This window comes from Chelonia mydas, chromosome 9 (assembly GCF_015237465.2).
Source record: "Chelonia mydas isolate rCheMyd1 chromosome 9, rCheMyd1.pri.v2, whole genome shotgun sequence".
Taxonomy (NCBI): domain Eukaryota; kingdom Metazoa; phylum Chordata; order Testudines; family Cheloniidae; genus Chelonia; species Chelonia mydas.
In genome coordinates, this window is record NC_057855.1 from 35,956,126 (window position 1) to 35,976,123 (window position 19,998).

Genomic DNA, 19,998 nt, shown 5'->3' on the forward strand with positions numbered 1-19,998 from the left:
CTTATTACTTTTATCACAAGAAATTAACTGTTGTCTACAAGAAATTGGTTGGTTAGATCAGTCTGACTTGAAGTGAGTTATTAATTTGTTTATGCATCATACTTTGTTAATGCTTTTGACCATCTTAATTTCCTGTAGAGCTCTCTTTTGTAGGATTATCCAAAAATACGAAATATTTTTCTGCCAGCCCCCGGAACATAACCAACTATTCCTGTCCGCTGTTGTTGCAACCATAGATACAGGGCTACTTAAAGATTTTTAGAGAGGGTTAGAGAGATCCCATACATGTGTGTTATGTAAAATGAGAGTCTGTTTAAATATACCCCAAACCGTAAACTGATGCATTTAATATGGAATGGATAGGATAGTTATGCTCCAATTTGCCCAGCCTTCTTTTGCATAAGTGTAGCTTGGATGCTTGTTCTTTTCAACCCCAGTGATCAGCTTACATTAGTTTTAAGTTTTCCAAGCTACTGATTCAGAGCAAAGAGATAGTGGCTTAATTTTTGTATTTAAAAAATAAAGAAGGCTGATAGTCTCATTGGCACTCCTACATCCTGCAAATCAGAGTGGCTGGTACCTGTGGCCTTTGCATTGCTGAAAGAAAACTCTGCTTTTGGGAACATTAGCTTCTTTTATGGCTTGTTTTGACCTGGGGGGGGGAAGAAGAAGGAGGAGGGACGGGATAGGGGGGACATGCTGTACCTTGAAGTGAAATTAAAATTTACATATCCATAATGCATGGATCCGTCCAAGCATTAAAGAAGTTGCTTTAACATCTGTAGATTCACATGAATGAGTCTGAGCTGAGATTTCAGAAAGAACCTGGATAATTTGTTGATGTAGACTAAAACTGTGAGTATTCAGGTGGCAGAAGCTGTTACATTTAGGGCATTCTACACATGCACTGCTGCAGCTCATCTCCCATCGGCATAATAAAACCACCTCCACGAGCAGCAGTAGCTATATTAGTGGGAGAAGCTCTCCCGCTGACGTAGTGCTGTCCACGCTGGCACTTATGTTGGTGTAATTTACGTAGCTCAGAGGGGTGGTTTATTCATATCCCAGAGCGACATAAATTATGTCGACATAAGCTGTAGCGTAGACATAGCCTTAGGCCTGGTCTACACTTGGGGGGGGTGGGGAGGGGGAGATCCATCTAAGATACGCAACTTCAGCTATGAGTATAGCATAGCTGAAGTTGGCGTGTCTTAGATCGACTTAGAATCACTTACTTGGCGTCCTCGCGGGGCGGGATCGATGGCCGCTGCTCCCCTGTCGACTCCGCCTCTCGCCGTGGTGGAGTTCCGGCGTCGACGGCAGAGCGATCGGGGATCGATTTATCGTGTCTACACTAGATGCGATAAATCGATCCCCAATAGATCAATCACTACCCACCGATCCGGCGGGTAGTGTAGTCATGGCCTTAGACTCATAGTACGTGTTCTCTGTGGTGTGCGTTTTGGGATGGGGTGTGCGGCGAAAGGGAAGATGGTTTGTCACACGTTTGTTCAGCTCCAAATAAATGAATTAATATAAACATAATGACTGATACTATTCTCTTCAGACCATATAGTTAAATAAACATATCACATCCATCCGTTTGTGAGCGTATGCTGTATTTCACATGCACAAGCCATATTTTTATAAAAGCAAATGAGCTTTTGGCCCGCATTAAAATATGTAGTAATAAGTTGGATATTCATCAGTTAAGTTTCACTGTAACACATTTAGGGCTTTGAAATAAAAAAGACAAAGCTGCAACATTATTTTCCTTGTTGAAAGGAAATGGGCATTGTTTTGGAAAATTCCCATTTAACAGTGGTATACATTCTTTAATGTGAAAATGCTCTTAAATTTTACCTAATCATGAACATTGAAAGAGCATCACTGGATTTAATTAATATTTCAGATTAAATGGTGGCATGAGTTGAACAGGTTGGACTCTGAAAACTAGCCATCTGTTCATTTTCACCATGTTTTAGGTGTTTGAGTTGATAAAGGTGTGCTAATACTAATTTTAGGAGAAGTTTTACAAGAAATTCGTATGTTTTTTTTGTGTGTTTTTTTTCCTAATTCTATGACCATACTATGTCTAGCTGTGGTGTCATCAGATCTTTCAAGATAGGCAGGGACAAGTCTATTCAGCCCTTATATGGAAGAGTTTCAAGGCGATTCCCAAGTCTTCTTGGTGTTAGTTATTTAGCAGCACTTCTCTCTGCGGGCCTGGTCTTGATAGGTATTGGGTACCCATGATTCCAGCTAAGTTGGTACTGAATTAAATACCTCAGAATGGTGTTGGAAAGCACCTTGCTGCTGGAGATTACTACCATCCTTTAAATGAGACGGAAAAACAAAAGATCTTGGCCATTTGTGATTGATAAAAATTCTTTGGCAGTCTTTGCAAGAGAAGGAGACAACAGAAGTAGTCAGGCCAAATTCTAATTTAGGTGATTAAATTCTTCCTGCTTTTTTCAGTGGATTTGGTGGTATTTGTTTTCTGCTAAACTGTTGTGTAGTTTAACTGCTGTTAAGCATTGACCCCCTTTTGTCCTAGGTGTATCTGCATCAATGGTGGGTGAATGAGTTAAATGAGAATTGCTTTACAACTTACGCAGGATGGAAGATGCTTTTTATTGTAAGACCTTTTAGATGAAGGTTGCATAAATTATTGGGGTCTCTGAAAAAATACTGTTTCACTTTTGTGTTGTGTTTCATTTGTTAATTGCTTCCTTCATATGATGCAGCCTGGAACATTTGTAATAATGTTCTATAGGAGTGTGAGCGCAGGTTCCTGATTTAAATGTAAAATAAAATTTTTGCAGTTTTCTAATTAGTGGACTTCTCCATCTATGCTCCCTCAAAAGAAAGCAGGTGGTTTTTAGTAGTTTAAGGTTCTATTTTGATTGTGAGACATACATTTTTAAATTAAGCTACAGGTAGTAGTGTTAGGACTATCTTTACTTTTTTGAGTTTTCAGGATAGAGAAAATGAAGAGCTCCTTAAAACTGTAGTTTGGGCCTCACTTCCATGTGTTAGCAGATTGTTAGTGACAGTCTTGTCTTCCCGATCTCTGTTTTTGGAAAAATGTGAAAAGGATCTACAAATAGATGTCACTTCTGCAGCAATTTGAAAATGTCCATAGGAGGACCAAAACCTAAGCTCTATATATAACTATTAAGGACAACTATTGCAAAACTATATCAATAGTACCTCACTATATTTAAGTTAAAAAGGAGTCATAAATGCTGAAGAGAATTTGGAGAAATAGATAACTTCTGTACATGTGGCAGCGATGCTCTAAGATAATAGATTTTTGGAGGAAAATAAATAGAATTTTCAAAATAACTGAAGTTAGCCAATCCACCTAACCCATAATGGTTCTGTTTTAGGTTACAGATCAAAGAAGGTTATTGATTTGGGGATTGCTCTCATGGTTATGGGATATTGACTCAATGACTGCTGTAAGTGAAGTGTGTTAGCTTCTTTTTGGAAAAGGACTGATCCTCCCAGAATTAGTGGAATGTGGAGAAACAAGGTATGGGAAAGCATTGCAATAGAAAAAAATGACAGCTTTATGTTAGGATGAAGTAGATTTTATAATTTATAATTACTCTTTTTGGAGTTTAATCAAAATAAATATTCAGGTAATGATATGAAGTTGTACATTCTGGAGAATAAGCGGAAGTGGATCAGGGCAGATTTTTGTATATGGTAGTTAGTTATGACTTATAAAATGTATGCGGTGAGGAGAAATAAAGAGGGAAAAAAATTCCAGGGGACTGTGCGATACCATAAGATGGAATCACTTTTTTTATTAGGACAATGTGTGCTGCAAAATTGATTAGACTCTTTAAATTGGTATTCATGTTGTTGCTGATTATAGGCCTGAAGCCTTTTTGATACTTTGAGGGTAAAATAAGGTGGAATTAGGAGAGGTGAGAGATATAAATTGTTATGGTTAAGATTTATTCTACTTGTGTGGAAATAAGGATTTATTAGGTTAATATTAATAACAATAAACATCTGCATAATTTAAATGTATTATCAATTCATGTTTGTTTATATACTTTAATTATGTGAGCTTCAGCTCTCTCTAAAAAAGACCCCCAACAACTATGGAATGGAGAGCGAATCTTTACTATTTCTAGTCTTAGTTTAAGATGTGTGCAATACAAACTGACAGCTTGCCTTATGTTTCACATTAGTTTGAACCTAAAAGGGGTTTTGTTTAAGTAGTCCATTGCAGCTCTTCACATTCACTCTTCCAGTCTAGAGTATTGAAGTGCTAGTGTTCTCCCCTCTACCCCCACCCCTTCTCTTTGGCTGATTTTTTTTTTTACTTGTGGTGGGGAGGGATGGGAGAAACTTCGATGCTTGTGAATTTGGGAGAAAATTGGAACTAAGATTAGTGAGGCCAGACGCCCTTTAAACTTTCTCTTACAACTCTTAATTCGTTGCTTTCTTCCTGTGTTGTTCCAGTGCTAGGGTTTTCCAGGCAGTGCTTTCTTGTGTGCCAAAAATTATGGTAAATATGTTAAATATATGAGAGAAAAAAGAAAAAATGTTACCATAGTGCACCAATATAGATTACCCACAAAATTCTAAATGTATTACAACTCTCTTCAAACAAAGTGGAAAAGTAGGCCTTTTTTGTCCCTTTTAGGCCTCTCTCATAAAACTCCTTGCAGTGTTGTGGGGTTATCACGAGAAAAAAATAGTTGTCTTCAAGCCCAGAAGGAGTCTAAAGCATTTCTTTTCCCTTATGTTTCTTCTTTTGGAATGCATTCTGGAAATGGTGTTATAATCTCTGTAAGTTTCCTGTATATATTGTTGTGTGCTTGGAACACTTCCTTTTGATCTTGATATGTTCTCTTTAACATTTATATAACAATTTCAAAATATTAAACATTTTACCTATTTGTAGATTCACTTTTTTTTTTTAAATCATATGGGTATGTTTCTAGTGGCGTTTAGATCGAAATTAGTATTGTGGCTCAAGGAAACTTTGAATGAGAGCTGAAAGGCTAATGAACTAACAAATTGTTAAGTTGGGAAGATCGTACCTCTGAGTAGACTTGGTGCCTTCCCATGCCCCAATTTCTCTAGAAGTAATATTTTCCCTTCTCCTACTAGTTCCCAACTAAGACCTGGCAATATAGTATCTGCATCATGCTCTGAAGTGAGTATCTTTTTTTAATGTCTGAGTTTTTGTAGTAATCAATAGACATGAGCTGGCAAAAAGGAGAAATTAATTATCTCTGCCTACTGTGTGTAAAATCATTTAAATCTCTCTCTTTTTTTTTTTTTTTTTTTTTTTTAGTGGGTATTACCTTAAAAACATCTATTTAAAGAAAATTTGTCAGAGCAGATCTTGAAATATACATAATCATTTTATTCTAAGTCAGGATTCTTCGGATAGATTTGGGAAGCCCTACACCAGTGGCTCTCAACCTTTCCAGACTACTGTACCCGTTTCAGGACTCAGATTTATCTTCCATACCCCCTTAAAAACTACTTGCTTACAAAATTGGACATAAAAATACAAAAGTGTCACAGCACACTATTACTGAAAAATTGCTTACTTTTTCATTTTTACCATATAATTGTAAAATAAATCAATTGGAATGTAAATATAATATATAGAACAGTATAAACAAGTTGTCTGTATGAAATTTTAGTTTGTACTGACTTAGCTAGTGCTGTTGCAAAACTAGGCAAATATCTAGATGAGTTGCTGTAGTCCCTGGAAGACCTCTGTGTGCACCCAGGGGTATGTGTACCCCTGGTTGAGAACCACTGCCCTGCACAACCCTTTTGTGTCAGCTAATCTCCCATTATTTCATTACAAATATTTATTACAAACATTGGTTCTAGAGCAGTTCTCCAGCAATGGCTCTCAGACTGACTTAGTATACCATATCTACAACTCAGAAGTACTTTGTGTACCACCGTCATAACTTTAATCAGTGTAATTATAAGAGATTCCTATTCTAATATTATACTCAAGCTGTGATATGTGAGGAGAGAGAGAACTGCTGCTCTATATATTTCGCATTAAATGGTATTAGAAATATTTATCAAAGCTAAGATGGGGAGACACAAGTTCAGGTCCCTGCCCTGCCTGATTCAGAGCATTCTCCCCCTCACTTCCCTCCCCCACCTCCCATTGATCTGAAGGCTGAAATATAGTGCCACTTATTTGAACAGGCACACTTTATCTGTTATAGTAATTACAGGGCAAACTGTTGTATGGAATGTCATCTGAAACACTTTGAATCCTACACAAGGATTTTCAGAGGAGCCTAGGGAAGTTAGGTACTCAGATCCCATTAAGACTGATGGATAAGTAGTTATTTTAGGTAAATGATTCTTTATGGTTAGATTCTGATACTCATACAGTACCGTACTCCATGAGTAGTTCCAGTGACTTCAGCACTGCATAAGGTGGTATTGATTGTGAATAAGGGTATCAGAATCTGATCCTTACTATATATAATGAGTAAAAGGAATTAATAAATATAAGTAGGAAAAGGAATCTTCAAAGCAGCTGATAAAATACTGCACCTGTCATTGTTTCATAATCTCTCTAGTGCATGTGGTTGATGCTGTTATAATAGTGGGGCTGACATAATAACTGCACAATAAAGTTTGTTAATTTGGAGTTAGGGTTGCTGAAGTGACGTTTCCATCAACCCGAAACCTCAATCAGATTAAACAGTGAAGCACATACAAACCATATTGCAAGGACATACTCTTATGTGCTTAACTAATCCTGTTCCTATTGACTTCAGTGGCGCAGGATCATGCCCTAACTCAGAGATCTATCCACCACCTCTGCCAGAATGACCAGTAAACTGTGCCCACACATCATGCATATAAACGTATTTCAACATGTAGATGAACATATACAGGAAGCCCAATTTGTGATTGCAAATAAGATTAAATTAATCCTCTTTCCTATTAGAACATATTGGAGATGAGTTTCAACATTGTAAGGTGTATATATTAAAAACATTTAATGGTTGTTTAGAAATTTAAGATCAATGTTAATAGATTTTTAAATTTAAACAACTTAAGTTCCAGCAACTTTGAAATTCACATTTCTTATGCTTTCTAGTAGGAGAATTTTTTTTCCCCAAGTTCTTGGTATCTCTGAATGATCAAGGTGGTGATTTCCTGATTGAGTGTTTTATTACATTTAAGACAGTATTTTAATGACTTACCTTTCTTTGTAATTAGAAACAATGATTATCTTCTAGTTCTCTTTTAAAGAAACTGTTTTTGGAACTGTTGATGTTTGTGGCATGTGACAAAAGGACTTCCTTGCCTGCTTTGTGGCAAGTCTGAACTAGATTCCTCTTTCATAGATCAGTATACTGCAGTTTTTATTGTTTCATGATACCATTTTGTTCTATTTTGGGTGGAGGATGAGTAAGAGGAGTTAGATATCACAATTTGCATTTGTTCTCCCAGTTCATTCAGGATGTATTAATTTTTCTTTTACTGTGTAATTCTGAGCTCCTGGTAAACTATTTCCTGTAATTTTTAACGGATCACAAGCAAGGCAATTTACTTGAATTGAAGAGGCCGAGACAGTGAGATGTGGCCTCCTATGTTAGCTATATCACATTTGTATTGGAGATAGTGAGTTGGACCAGACAAAACACACAATGCGCCTTCCCAGATACAAAACACTTAATTCATCTCCTACAACTCTTGCTAAGTAAGAATCCAAGGATAGTTTCTGATTGTTCACTCTTCCCAAACCAAATTGCCATGCATACTGATGCACCAGGCTGACTGGATCTGTCTGCATTGGAGAAGTTTTCTAACCTGTTTTCAAACCAGTTTTATAAAATTGCTCAGGCTATTTTAAACCCCTGAATCTAGGTCTCTGCTTTGGCTCTAACCAAGTTTTAAAATTAGGTTAGGTTGAGCTAGCCTTAAAATCAATTAGAAAAATTCCACAGTATAGCCAGCTCTCTCTCTCCCCCAAACTGTTAGGTTCAGATATTTTTGAAAATGAGCACTTTCATTTTGGCCATTCTATAATACATGCTAAACTTTTTCTGACTTGAGACACTATGGAAATGACCACCATGGAAATGTCTCTAAATATTTGCTGTAATCCTTGGTTAATATTATAGGCAATGTCTGTATTTTAGGTTATATAAGCATTTCCATTTCAAAAGGCCATTTGCAGTTTGATATAACTTTCTCCAATTTATGACTTTTGAGCTGAAACCTTCCCTATTTGATTTCTGATCGAGATTCACTTAATCTGAAAGCTTGAGCAGATCAGCTAAGCCATTAAAAACAAGTTACCAAAATATTGCAACTCTTTTTTGAACAGCTCTAGCACCTCAGTGTGAGATGATAGGAGCTTGAAATTTAGCAGGGAGATGGTGCCTAGTTTACAGATACATCTTTTGGTGGTCTGTTGAAGAGCCATTTATATTTGGCAGAGTTATGACTTTATGTAGCACATGCACTGACTTTGTGCAGAAATGAGAGATCGGTTGAAAAACATTTCTATTGGGATTGCAGAAAGGGAAGATAAGTGTAATTTCTCATTTTAATTAATATGATACTTCAGGATTTGTGTGGAATGAAGCAGGGCTCATTTGGAACCCAGACCCCTGAGGAGCACCGCCTCATTCAATGCAATATGTAAAAGTGGAAACAAAACAGGGCTGCGTCATTCACAGTACACTGTCCAACTTCAGCAGTTTGAGGATGGTGTCCTTCAGAACGTTGCCTAATTCACCAACTGACCTGTACGTGTTCTGGGGAAAACAAATAGTAAGGTCCAGATTAGAACAAAGCCTACACACAAAGGGAAGAATTAAGGTTGTTGTAAGGAAACTACGATATTCACTTACTTCAAGTGCTTCATGTTGCAACCTTGTGTGGTGGGTTTTTTTAGAATCATAGTTCATAGGCATGAATATTAGAACTGAAATTGGTGACTTGGTTTTGATTTATGCATTGAATTTCTAATTGGTGGTAGGCAGTATTTTGTTTTTTATCTGTAACAAAAGGAGTAAATTGTCTACCATAGATTTTGTAACTTTGCACCACAAATAATTTCATAGCAAAATTATGTGTTGTTACATTATCACAACAGAAGTAAGTATTAATGATGTACATACCTTTTTAAAATTAACCGTTTAAATGATTAAAGGGCCAGCCTGCCAGAGCGGCTGGGGCTGATCCGGCTGGCATGGCTGGGGCTGAGGCCGCTCTGGTCGGGCTGGGCGACCGGCTCGGGGTTAACAGTTAAGGCAGGTTAACCGGTAAGGCTAATGCTTACCAGTTCATCTTTTACATCCCTAATAAGTATACAAGGCAACAGAATTCTGATTCCAAATAGGAATAATACAGTAACTCCCCACTTAACATCCTCTCACTTAATGTTGTTTCGATCGTGCATCCCTGCTCTACTACAGAACATGGTCGTTTAAAGTTGTGGAATGCTCTGCTATAATGTCGTTTGGCTGCCTGCTTTGTCCACGGCTGACAGCCCCCCCCATGCCCCTCCCTCCCGCCAGCACCTCCCCGCCCGCTGGCAGACCCCGCGAATCAGCACCTTCTCCCTGCTTCCCCACCAGTCAGCTGGTTTGTGGCGTTCGGGGGGGGGAGGAGAGGAGCAAGGACACAGCGCATAGGCCTCCTCAATGCCGCAAACCAGCTGACTGCCACGGGCAGGAGGCAGGGGAGGGAGCGGTGAGGAGTGAGGACTCGGCATGCAGAGTAAAGGGGAAGGGGGGGGGGGAAAGAGGCGGGTTAAGGGTGGAGGTTTGGGAGAAGGGGTGGAGTGGCCGGGCCAGCGGTTGAGCCCCCGGCAAAGTCAGTGCCTGTGCTTGCACAGTGGGGAAGCTGCCGCTTCTCTTAGTCTATGGCACCTTCAGCCTCCTTGCTGCCTCATTGTCTGCAGTGCCAGTGGGCTGTACCTGTGTGGGGTATGGCAGGGGCACCTCCCAACTATAGTACTGTACTGTATGTAAAACTGTTTAAAACTTATACCAGTATTAAATTGCTTGTTTAAAATGTATATAATGCCTTTTGTCTGGCAAAAAAAAATTTCTCTGGAACCTAACCCCCCCCCATTTATATGAATTCTTATGCGGAAATTGGATTCACTTAACATCGTTTTGCTTAAAGTCGCATTTTTCAGAAACATAACTACAACGTTAAGTGAGGAGTTAGTGTACTGTTATACATAACCCTTAAGTGATTTAATTTCTGACCCTGTGATGTGTGTAATCCACCACATTTTAGAGACATCGAAAAACTTATCCTTTCACAGTTGTGATATCCTGTGAAATGCGATCTTTGTTTTTTAAAGCGTGCTGGTCTCAGTCTTTCTGTACTTGGCTAGAGATTTTTCAGCTTACGGTGGTATTTCTGGTGGTCACAAATATTTTATTTTAAAAGTAAATTTAGTGATGGAAAAAGGTGCTAGATTAACAGATGTGGAAGGAAGTCTTCTTTATTCACAGAATCAGGACAGCATGGACAATAGCATTCCATGACTAGCTATTATTTATCAGTGCCTAAGGGCCAGCCAAGCATGGGATCCCACTATGCTACAGTATAGAGTAGAAGACAGTCCCTGCCCTGAAGACTTTACATTTTAAATAGACGAGAGGTGCAGGGTGAGGGGAAGGGGTAGAACACACAAGCAGTGAACAATGTGATGGCAGCAATGACTATATTTAGACTGACATCCAGAATTCCTAAAGTTGTAAATTTTCTAGAATAAGCTTTCAACTATAAAGAGCTTTTGAGTATATTAATTCTGTTTCTTTGATTGCTTCAGAACTGGTGGCTGCTCTAATTTACAGTTGGAATTCAAACAAACCTATAAAAACAATTACTTTCCTAGGAATTTACAAGATATTACAATTGTGGGAAAAAATACAGAATGTCATAAAAATAGAACCTGAAATCCAGATTCATTCGTCAAGCAATGAAGGAAATTAATGTGTGTCACTCTTATTCTGTTGGGTCCATTTCTAGAAGAGGAAGGATAGTTAAATTTCTGTTCATTAGTTTAAATTCTCAGTCTCCTAAATTTGTCAAAAACGCTGCCAGATCCGGATAAGGATATGGTTTAAAGTCTATTTTATATGGGGCACTGAATACTGTTAGATGATGAAACGCCAACCAGATCTGCATGTTAGAAAATTTCTTTCTGACTCTGTCTATATCTTGTTGCTGTTGCCATTAATTTAATCTTTTAAATTGGAAAGAACTGTCCCTTCTCCATTAAGTCTTTGGAAAATGCTGTTGCAACTCACCCTACTGTTTAATTTAAAAGAACCCGCCTCCTTTCTCTCTCCCATCCTCAAACTGTCTGAGAAATGGGCTCTGAAAAGCCCTCACAAGCAGCAGTGATTTAATTTTTAGTTTTCATTTGAAAGCTAATATAGTGCATGAATTGAACTCTACAACTGAACAGCAATTCATTATTTTAAAACATTTACGTCAACACTTCAAGTAAATCTATCGATGCGAGGCAGGGAATGAGCAAGGAAGAACATTAGGGGACTGGTTCTTCATTCAGAATTGCTAGTGTGGATCTGTGAGCACCCTTTTGTTGTGAGGGGTCTGCTCTAGTGGATCAAATTGCGGAATCAGGGCTTTAATTTTCTAATAATACATATATGCCTGTTCTTATCCAAGGATCTCAATCTAGATCTCAGAAGTACATAAATGTTCTTATGACATCACAAACTAATTTTATGTCTCTTAACTACCATATTGGAACTTTCAGTATGTTTGTTTTTATGGAGACAGTTTTTGTTACAGCTGTCTTTAGAAAAATATTTTCATTTTATTTAAAAATTTTCATTTGTGACAGCCTCACAAGCTAAACAACCCAGAGGTAACGGTTCATTGACATTCTTATTTAGTTTTGAGGAAGCAAATATTGGCCAGTGTAAGGTCCTATGTATTTTGTGCAAAAGTTTTAAACAGAGCTTTTTAACAGAGGGGAAAACTGTAAGACTCTTCTTACTAAAACTTACATACGTAACTTATTCACTGCTGCAATACATAGTCATTTAAGTTTTTAGAAAGCTTTGATTTACCAGAAAACCATCGTTGCAAAGCAAGTCAACTATTTTTGATGTCTAAGTAGGGGATAATATTCTCTTAATTTGTCATGATAAAACTTCAGCAAACCCATTTCCTAAAATTTATTCAAGTGCTGCTGCTACTTGAAAGAGAGAGATAATTAATTGAAGGAGAATATGAAGCTACACCGAAAGATGGAGTATTTAATATTAAATATTAAAAGGTAATATATTTCAAATATTCTTTGTGATAACTTTGTAAAGTTGTCTTCTATAGCTTGAAATTTCCTGGAATTTCCCTTCTGCAGTTCTCTGAAGTGGCCCCAGTATGTGAGTTATGATTAGAGCAGCAGGTGGTTTACCTTTATATTTGGGGCAGATAAGGATAAAATAGCAAATTCTAACTTTAATCCCAATCCCACCAAAGAACAGAAAATTAAAGTTGACAGAATTTATTATTCCTATTACAGGGAAGGGCTTTTACTCAAGGTAATGCCTCAGTCCCAAAAAGAATGGAAAGGGGGTGAAGACCTGTTCAAGACCTCAGATATTGAACATCTTTATACAGCATTGAAAGTTCAGAATGGGCACCTTGGCCCCTATATACCCTCCCTCAGCTCAGGTGACCGGTTTACAGGCTTCAGTTTGAAGGATGCTTCTTTTCGTTTGGATATTCATCCTGCTCACAAAAGGTTCCTGCAGGTCACAGTGGGCCAGAAGCACTTTGAATACAGAATGCTCCCTTTCAGGCTCTCCATTGCCTCAGGTTATTTATGAAAGGTGTTGTGGTGATGGCTGCATACCTCTATAGACAGGGGAGACCGATATAGCCTTACCTGGACAATTGGCTGCTTACTGGTTGGTCATACCAGGAGATACAAGCAACAGTCACTACCACAATTCAACTCTTTGATTCCCTAAGACTTCAGACATTTTGGACAAGTCCATATTAACACCTGCACAAACCATACAATTAATCGGGTGGACCTGAACTTAGACACAGCAGGGCCTTGCTTATCTCTGGACCAATTCCTTGGCATGAGGAATCTCCTCAGCCAGCTTCATCTCAGCCCTCAGACTACAGTCCAATCCTGCCTGGTTCTGTAGGGGCATGCACTTATGTCACCCTGTTGACATGATTGCATCTGCATGTTCCAGGGCCTACTGTCCCAAAATGAGGGCAGTGTAAAGCACCCCAGTCCAGCATCCCTACATCTGGCAGCATAGCTTTAGGATGGACAATGAGCGTAGAACAAACCTGCTTTCAAGACATTTGAGCCATCCTCCAGAACAGCAGGAGATGCACTATGGGAAAATGCTACTGCTCTCTTTCGTGCCAGCAGCATCACTTTCTATTGAGGTGTCAGGTATCCCTCCCCTACTGGAGTATCTTCTTTTGCTAAAGACACCTGGCTTGTCGATCAGCTCCCTGTGAGTACATTTGGCAGCTGTTAGCTCTTTCCAGTCCCTGATGGAGGCTGCCCTGTTTTTAGTCATCCTTCTATCACAAAGTTCCTGAATGGCATCATAAGGACATTTTCTCTAGCTTTGCAACCAGTTCCTGCCTGGGATCTGAACTTCATTCTTTCTGCTGTCCTTTTGAACCTTTAGCCCCTTTTTCCCTCCGGCACCTTTCTTTGAAGGTCACCTTCTGATAGCTGTTGTCTCTGCTAGAAGGTAGGGAAACTTGGAGCTCTTATGGTAGACCCACCTTATACAGTTTTTCACAAGGGCAAGGTTTTTTTAGGTCTATGTGCTAAGTTCATACCTAAGGTGCCTTTTGAGTTTCATCTCAATCAGGCTATACACCTACCAGTGTTTTATGCTAAACCTCCCTGAAACATGGAGAAGGCAAGTCTCCATTCCCTAGACATACAGGGCTCTTGCCTTCTCTCTGCAAAGAACAACTCCTTTTCAGAAATCTCCAGGGTTGTTCATTGCTGTCGCCATGAAAATAGAAAGGAAAGCTGTCTCTTCCCAAAGACTAAGTGGATAGCCTCTTGCATTTCTCTCTGCTATGATGTTATGAAAGCCCCTCCTCCTCAAACTGTCAGGGCCCATTCTATGATTGCTCAAGTGGTACCAGTAGCTTCCTTACAGGGAATTCCCCTCTCTGAGATTTGCAGAGCAGCCACCTGGGGCTCCTTACACGCTTTCACCAGGTATTCCAAGCTTTGACTACAGATACCTCCTTTGGCTCAGCAATCCCCCACTCTGTGTTACAGCAATACTTCCTCACACCCTCCTCTTCAGTGACCACTGCTTGGGAGTCACAGTAAATACTCCTAGGGAGCAGCACTCTTAAGAAAAAAGGAATGTTACTTACCTTATGGTAACTGGAGTTCTTGAAGATGTATGGTCCCTATGGGTATTCCATGACCTCTCTCCTTACCTTCTGCTTGAGTCAACCTGATTCACAGTAGAGTCCAAACTGGGGGCTGGTCAATTTGCTCCATCCTTTATGCCCTTGGATGGAAGCATGAGGTGGCACAGTTATGAACTAATGGACCCTGCTGCCGAAGAATTTTTGATTCAAAGCATATGCGCACCACAGTGAATCCTCATAGGGACCACATATCTCTACTCCTTTCCCTAGTGTGTGTTAACATAGTACTGTTTGAAATGGGACTACGTTAGTATACATTTGGTAATTTTTTAGTGCACATCAGCAGGGTCTGCACAGGCCAGTTAGTGCGCAGCACACAAGTGTGCACTAGATTTACACCCCTCTGGTGCAGACTAATGTGCTGTGTATACAAGCCTTTAGTTCCAAACTAAGTGCATGCCTACACTGACCTGCAGTTTATACTAAGAGGGTGTGAATTACAGCATGCACCAAAGTGCTGTACTGTAATTCCCTGTGTGGACACTGTGGGCACAAACTTAAAAGTCCTTAGTTTGCACTAATGAAGTCCTCTAAAACAGGACTTCATTAGTGCCAACTAAGCTTCAGAAGAGAGACAGTATCAGACATGTAAATTTTAAAGATAAACAAGACAATATTAAAAATAGGATTACTTAGTAATACATATTAACATTTTGAAGATGGGAGGGGAAATTCTTTGCAATTAATCTTTTAAGAGGCCAGAGTCCACATAAGTTGTGTACTATTTAAAAGCCTTGGGAACCCAATTTTGAGATTCTTGCCATTTGTTCTCATTCATTTTGTACTGGATATGTGAAACCCCAATTTTGGCCATAGTTAAGAGGACAAGGTATATATTTACGCAGAAATTAGTCTGACTGCTCTAGGGTATTCATATTTCAGGACTTGTCGATGCAGGCCACTTTACTTCCGTATGAGAACTCCACATAGGTGAGGCTTATACCATGGCCTAAAATTTGTCAGGTTGTATGTTAGTGTGGGTGAAAACTGGAGATTGGTTTCAGAGTAACAGCCGTGTTAGTCTGTATTCGCAAAAAGAAAAGGAGTACTTGTGGCACCTTAGAGACTAACCAATTTATTTGAGCATAAGCTTTCGTGAGCTGTAGCTCACTTCATCGGATGCATACTGTGGAAAGTGTAGAAGATCTTTTTATATACACACAAAGCATGAAAAAATACCTCCCCCCCACCCCACTCTCCTGCTGGTAATAGCTTATCTAAAGTGATCACTCTCTTTACAATGTGTATGATAATCAAGTTGGGCCATTTCCAGCACAAATCCTGGACTTTAGGTAAGCTATTACCAGCAGGAGAGTGGGGTGGGGGGAGGTATTTTTTCATGCTTTGTGTGTATAAAAAGATCTTCTACGCTTTCCACTGTATGCATCCGATGAAGTGAGCTGTAGCTCACGAAAGCTTATGCTCAAATAAATTGGTTAGTCTCTAAGGTGCTACAAGTACTCCTTTTCTTTTTGGAGATTGGTTGTTATATTTCGGGGGAAAACAAGAATTTTTTCCCTGTGGAATCAGGGTTGAGTCCTATGAAAACTCTATTTTTGAAGGAAAAAATGTCATTAAAAAAAAAAGATGCTCTTGATGGTGTACAGTAACTCCTTATTTAACATTGTAGTTATGTTCCTGAAAAATGCAACTTTAAGTGAAATGATGTTAAGCGAATCCAATTTCTCCGTAAGAATTAATATAAATAGTGGGGGTTAGGTTCCAGAGAAAAAAATTTTTTTGCCAGACAAAAGACACACACACACACACACACAGTATAAGTTTTAAACAAACAATTTAATACTGTACACAGCAATGATGATTGTGAAGTTTGGTTGAGGTGGTGAAGTCAGAGGGTGGGATATTTCCCAGGGAATGCCTTACTGCTAAATGATGAACTAGCAGTGCACTGAGCCCTCCAGGGTTAACTCGTTGTTGTTGTAGCCTGATACTCTACAAGGCAGCATGAATGGAGGGAGGGGAGACAGCATGGCAGACAGACACACAAACTCTGTGTGTGAGTGTGAGAGAGAGAGAGAGATGCGCATTTCCCCTTTAAGTAGGCTGACCCCACTTTTAAGTACCTGGCTTGTTAAGTTAATCAGCAAGCCAAGACCACAGCTTCTGCCAGGAAGCTCCCTCCGTCCTAAGCCCTGTGGTGTGTGTCCCCTACTCTATGGAAGATGGGGTAAGTGGGGTGCAGGAGCAGGGGAGGGGGACACCCTGACATTAGCCTCCCTCTGACCCCCACCCCTGCACAGCAAGCAGGATGCTTGGGGAGCAGCTTCAAGGCAGAGGACAGGAGCAGCAAATGGCAGTGGGGGAAAGGACAGCTGAACTGCCCAATAGATAGCCTGCTGGGTGGCTGCTGCACAGGGAACCTAGGGGAGTGGGGAGCTGATAGGGGGGCTGCCAGTCCACCCTGGTTCCGAACTCCTACCAGCTAGCTGCAACGGGCTCTTCCTGCAGGCAGTGGACAAAGCAGGCGGCTGCCAAACGACTTATAAGGGAGCATTGCACAACTTTAAACGAGCATGTTCCTTAATTGATCAGTAATGTAACAACAAAACAACGTGAACTGGGACGACTTTAAGTGAGGCGTTACTGTACTTGGAAAAATCATAGCAAAGGCTATCTTTGACTCAGTGGAGTTAATCCCTACCAATCTTGTCAACTCCGTTGATCTGAGGTTCTGATAAATGTCAAATTTCTCTGAGTCAAAATTTATGACAGAAGCCATTACTGCTGCTTTCAAATTACAGTGGTTTCCAGCTAATTTTCTGGTAGCCACAGTTCTTAATTCTGGAAAATACTAATTTCTTTTCTTCAATATTGCAGATGACCATGGATGAGAAATATGTAAACAGCATTTGGGATCTCCTGAAAAATGCGATCCAAGAAATCCAGCGTAAGAACAACAGTGGTCTCAGCTTTGAGGAACTGTATAGGAATGCATATACTATGGTGTTACATAAACATGGAGAAAAATTGTACACTGGACTACGAGAAGTCGTCACTGAGCATCTCATAAACAAGGTATCTAACTAAACTAAATTTTAAATCAGTGGTTTTCTTGCTGATATGTAAGATGAACACTATATAATTGTGGTTTGTGACAAAAATCCAAATTTTTAGTACTTTAGTTTTAAAACAATGTTTTTACTCATATATAATACCAGTTTAGGACTAATGTCAAGCATAAGATGATCTCATGTTAGAGGTACCATTTATGTTTAAACTACTAATGAATAATGAAATGTGCAAATTTAAATGTTTATGAATATGTGAATCAAGAAATCACTTTTAGTTGAATCATTATTGCATGATTGCATAGATATGTCTGCTAACCTGTTTGTTTGTTTGTTTATTTATTCATTTATTTAAGTTGTGGCTTTTTGGTAGAATTGAGTGGCTTTCTTGGGTGAGGTCGGTTTCACTTACTAGTAATAATAACCCCATTTTTCAGTCTGGGAACTAACTACATCCCGAAATAAGAACTTGCTTGTAATGGGCTTTGTTCATGATCTAATGCAATAGTTGTGCTGGCATTACATTATATAGAGAGTAGAGAGGCATCGTTCAATGCATAAAATCAACTTGACAAAAAACATCCTGAACAGTCTGAGTCCTTAAATTTCAGTCTTTTCAAAACATACATTTAATTTAGCCTAAAATTTTAAATAAACAATCCTTTTGATTCTGAATATATAAGATATAAAGACCTTCCATCTCGCCTCAAACCACAGATTGGACCTCTGTGGCTTTGTGTTGGTGAAGAAAAGCAGTCCTGTTTAGATCTGGCATAGCTAGCTCACGTTAGCTAAACCCAGCCTTGACTTGACCTTTTTCTGAGTTGAAACAAGGCTGAAAACTTATTGCTCTAAAGAGGTCCAGCACTTGTGGCAGAATGAAAGATGCAGCCTGGAGAACAGCTGCTTTTCCACTGTGCCCATTGTATGTACTGACCAAGGCACTCGGGTAGCATCACAGCCTATCATGCCCTTACTGCACAGTTTAGTGAGTTGAAGTAATCAGTGGACTGCTTCCCATTTTTGGTGGTTCTTTCAGGTGAAGACGTTTTAAAGACTTCGCTCCAGACCACTTCAGTCTAAAATATGCTTTAAATATATATATTTTTTACACTGTGTGAATGCAAGGACAGGTTGAGTATAAAATGACTATAGGATTTTGCACGTATATTTCCTTTTATTGTAATATATTAATGCCTCAGATATTAATGAATTTGTCAAGACTAGTCATGTAACATGGTAAATGTCTGAGACTTTTAGAAATCTATGCCTGTAAACATCTTTACATTATCATGGACTTAGTGGTGTTTAGGAGCATATACACAGGTGGTAGAAGTTGGTTCGGTTCTGAAATTAGACATCTCTTCAGTTTTCTTGTAGTACTTGTTGCAAGGCAGATGAAACAACTAATTACAGTTCAATCTATTTAATTGAGCATTTTACTTAACTGAAAGTTTAGTGGAAAAATCGTTACATCTTTGATAGCTCTTTCCAACACTACTTCTTATGTCAGTATTTGAAACATTAAGTATCTAATTAAATCACTGGAATGCATTCTAGTCACAGGTGTTCACTTATCTATACCTTCAAAGAACAAATGGTGGATACTAGGGCTGGTTGGGAAAATTCTGACAAAACATTTTTTGCTAATTTGTCAAAACAAAACATTTAGTGGGGACAGCTTGATTTGATGAAGTTGCAGTAGAATACAGGCATGTTTAGAAAACTGCCTGGTTTCCTGTCAGTTCACCTGGCAGACTGCATTGGACAGGGGGACTGCAGGGTCTGTGGTTCCAAGGCAACTCACTGAGTAGACAGCACTGGAGCTGGGGCTTCATTCTTTGTGGATACCCTTGTGAGAACAGGTTACGTTCTCGTAATTAAGTATACCAGATACGGTGCTTGTGCTGTGCATGTAATACAGAGGTTTATCTGTGGTTAATAGACACCAGAGATTAGCGAGCTGCTACTCATCTATTTGAAAGCATTTTTCATGGTTAGTGGTGTTCAGGTTTGGAACACAAATGTATATTTTTCTTGTGTAGGTGGGAACTCTTGCTCTGCTATCTTTAATTGCTTGTTGAAAGTTGTGTTCAGCCAGACTTTACTTAGGAAGAGACCAGACCAGGGGTAGGCAAACTTTTTAGCTTGAGGGTCACATCTAGGTATAGAAATTGTATGGTGGGCCATGAATGCTCACGAAATTGGGGGTTGGGGTGCAGGAGGGGGTGACGACTCCAGCTGGGGGTGCGGGCTCTGGGATGGGGTCAGAAATGAGTTCAGGGTGTGGGAGAGGCCTCAGGACTGGGGTAGGGGATTAGGGTGCGGAGAGGGTGAGGGCTCCAGCTGGGGGTGCAGGCTCTGGGGTGGGGCTGGAGTGCAGGACGGTGCTCCATACTGGGACCAAGGGGGTCGGAGAGTGGGAGGAGTATCAAGGCTGGCTCAGATGGTTGGGGTGTGGGAGGGTTGAGGGCTCTGGTTGGAGGTGCAGGCTCTGGGG

General features: G+C 39.6%; 1 protein-coding gene across 1 annotated transcript in view; it reads left to right on the forward strand.

Annotated features, from left to right (window-relative positions):
- CUL3 (cullin 3) overlaps positions 1–19,998 on the forward strand; it is a 100,890-nt gene that overhangs the window by 5,685 nt on the left and 75,207 nt on the right. Inside the window, exon 2 of the mRNA XM_037909781.2 lies at positions 17,308–17,505. Coding sequence (XP_037765709.1) covers positions 17,308–17,505 — 198 coding nt within the window. The remainder of the gene's footprint in view (positions 1–17,307; positions 17,506–19,998) is intronic.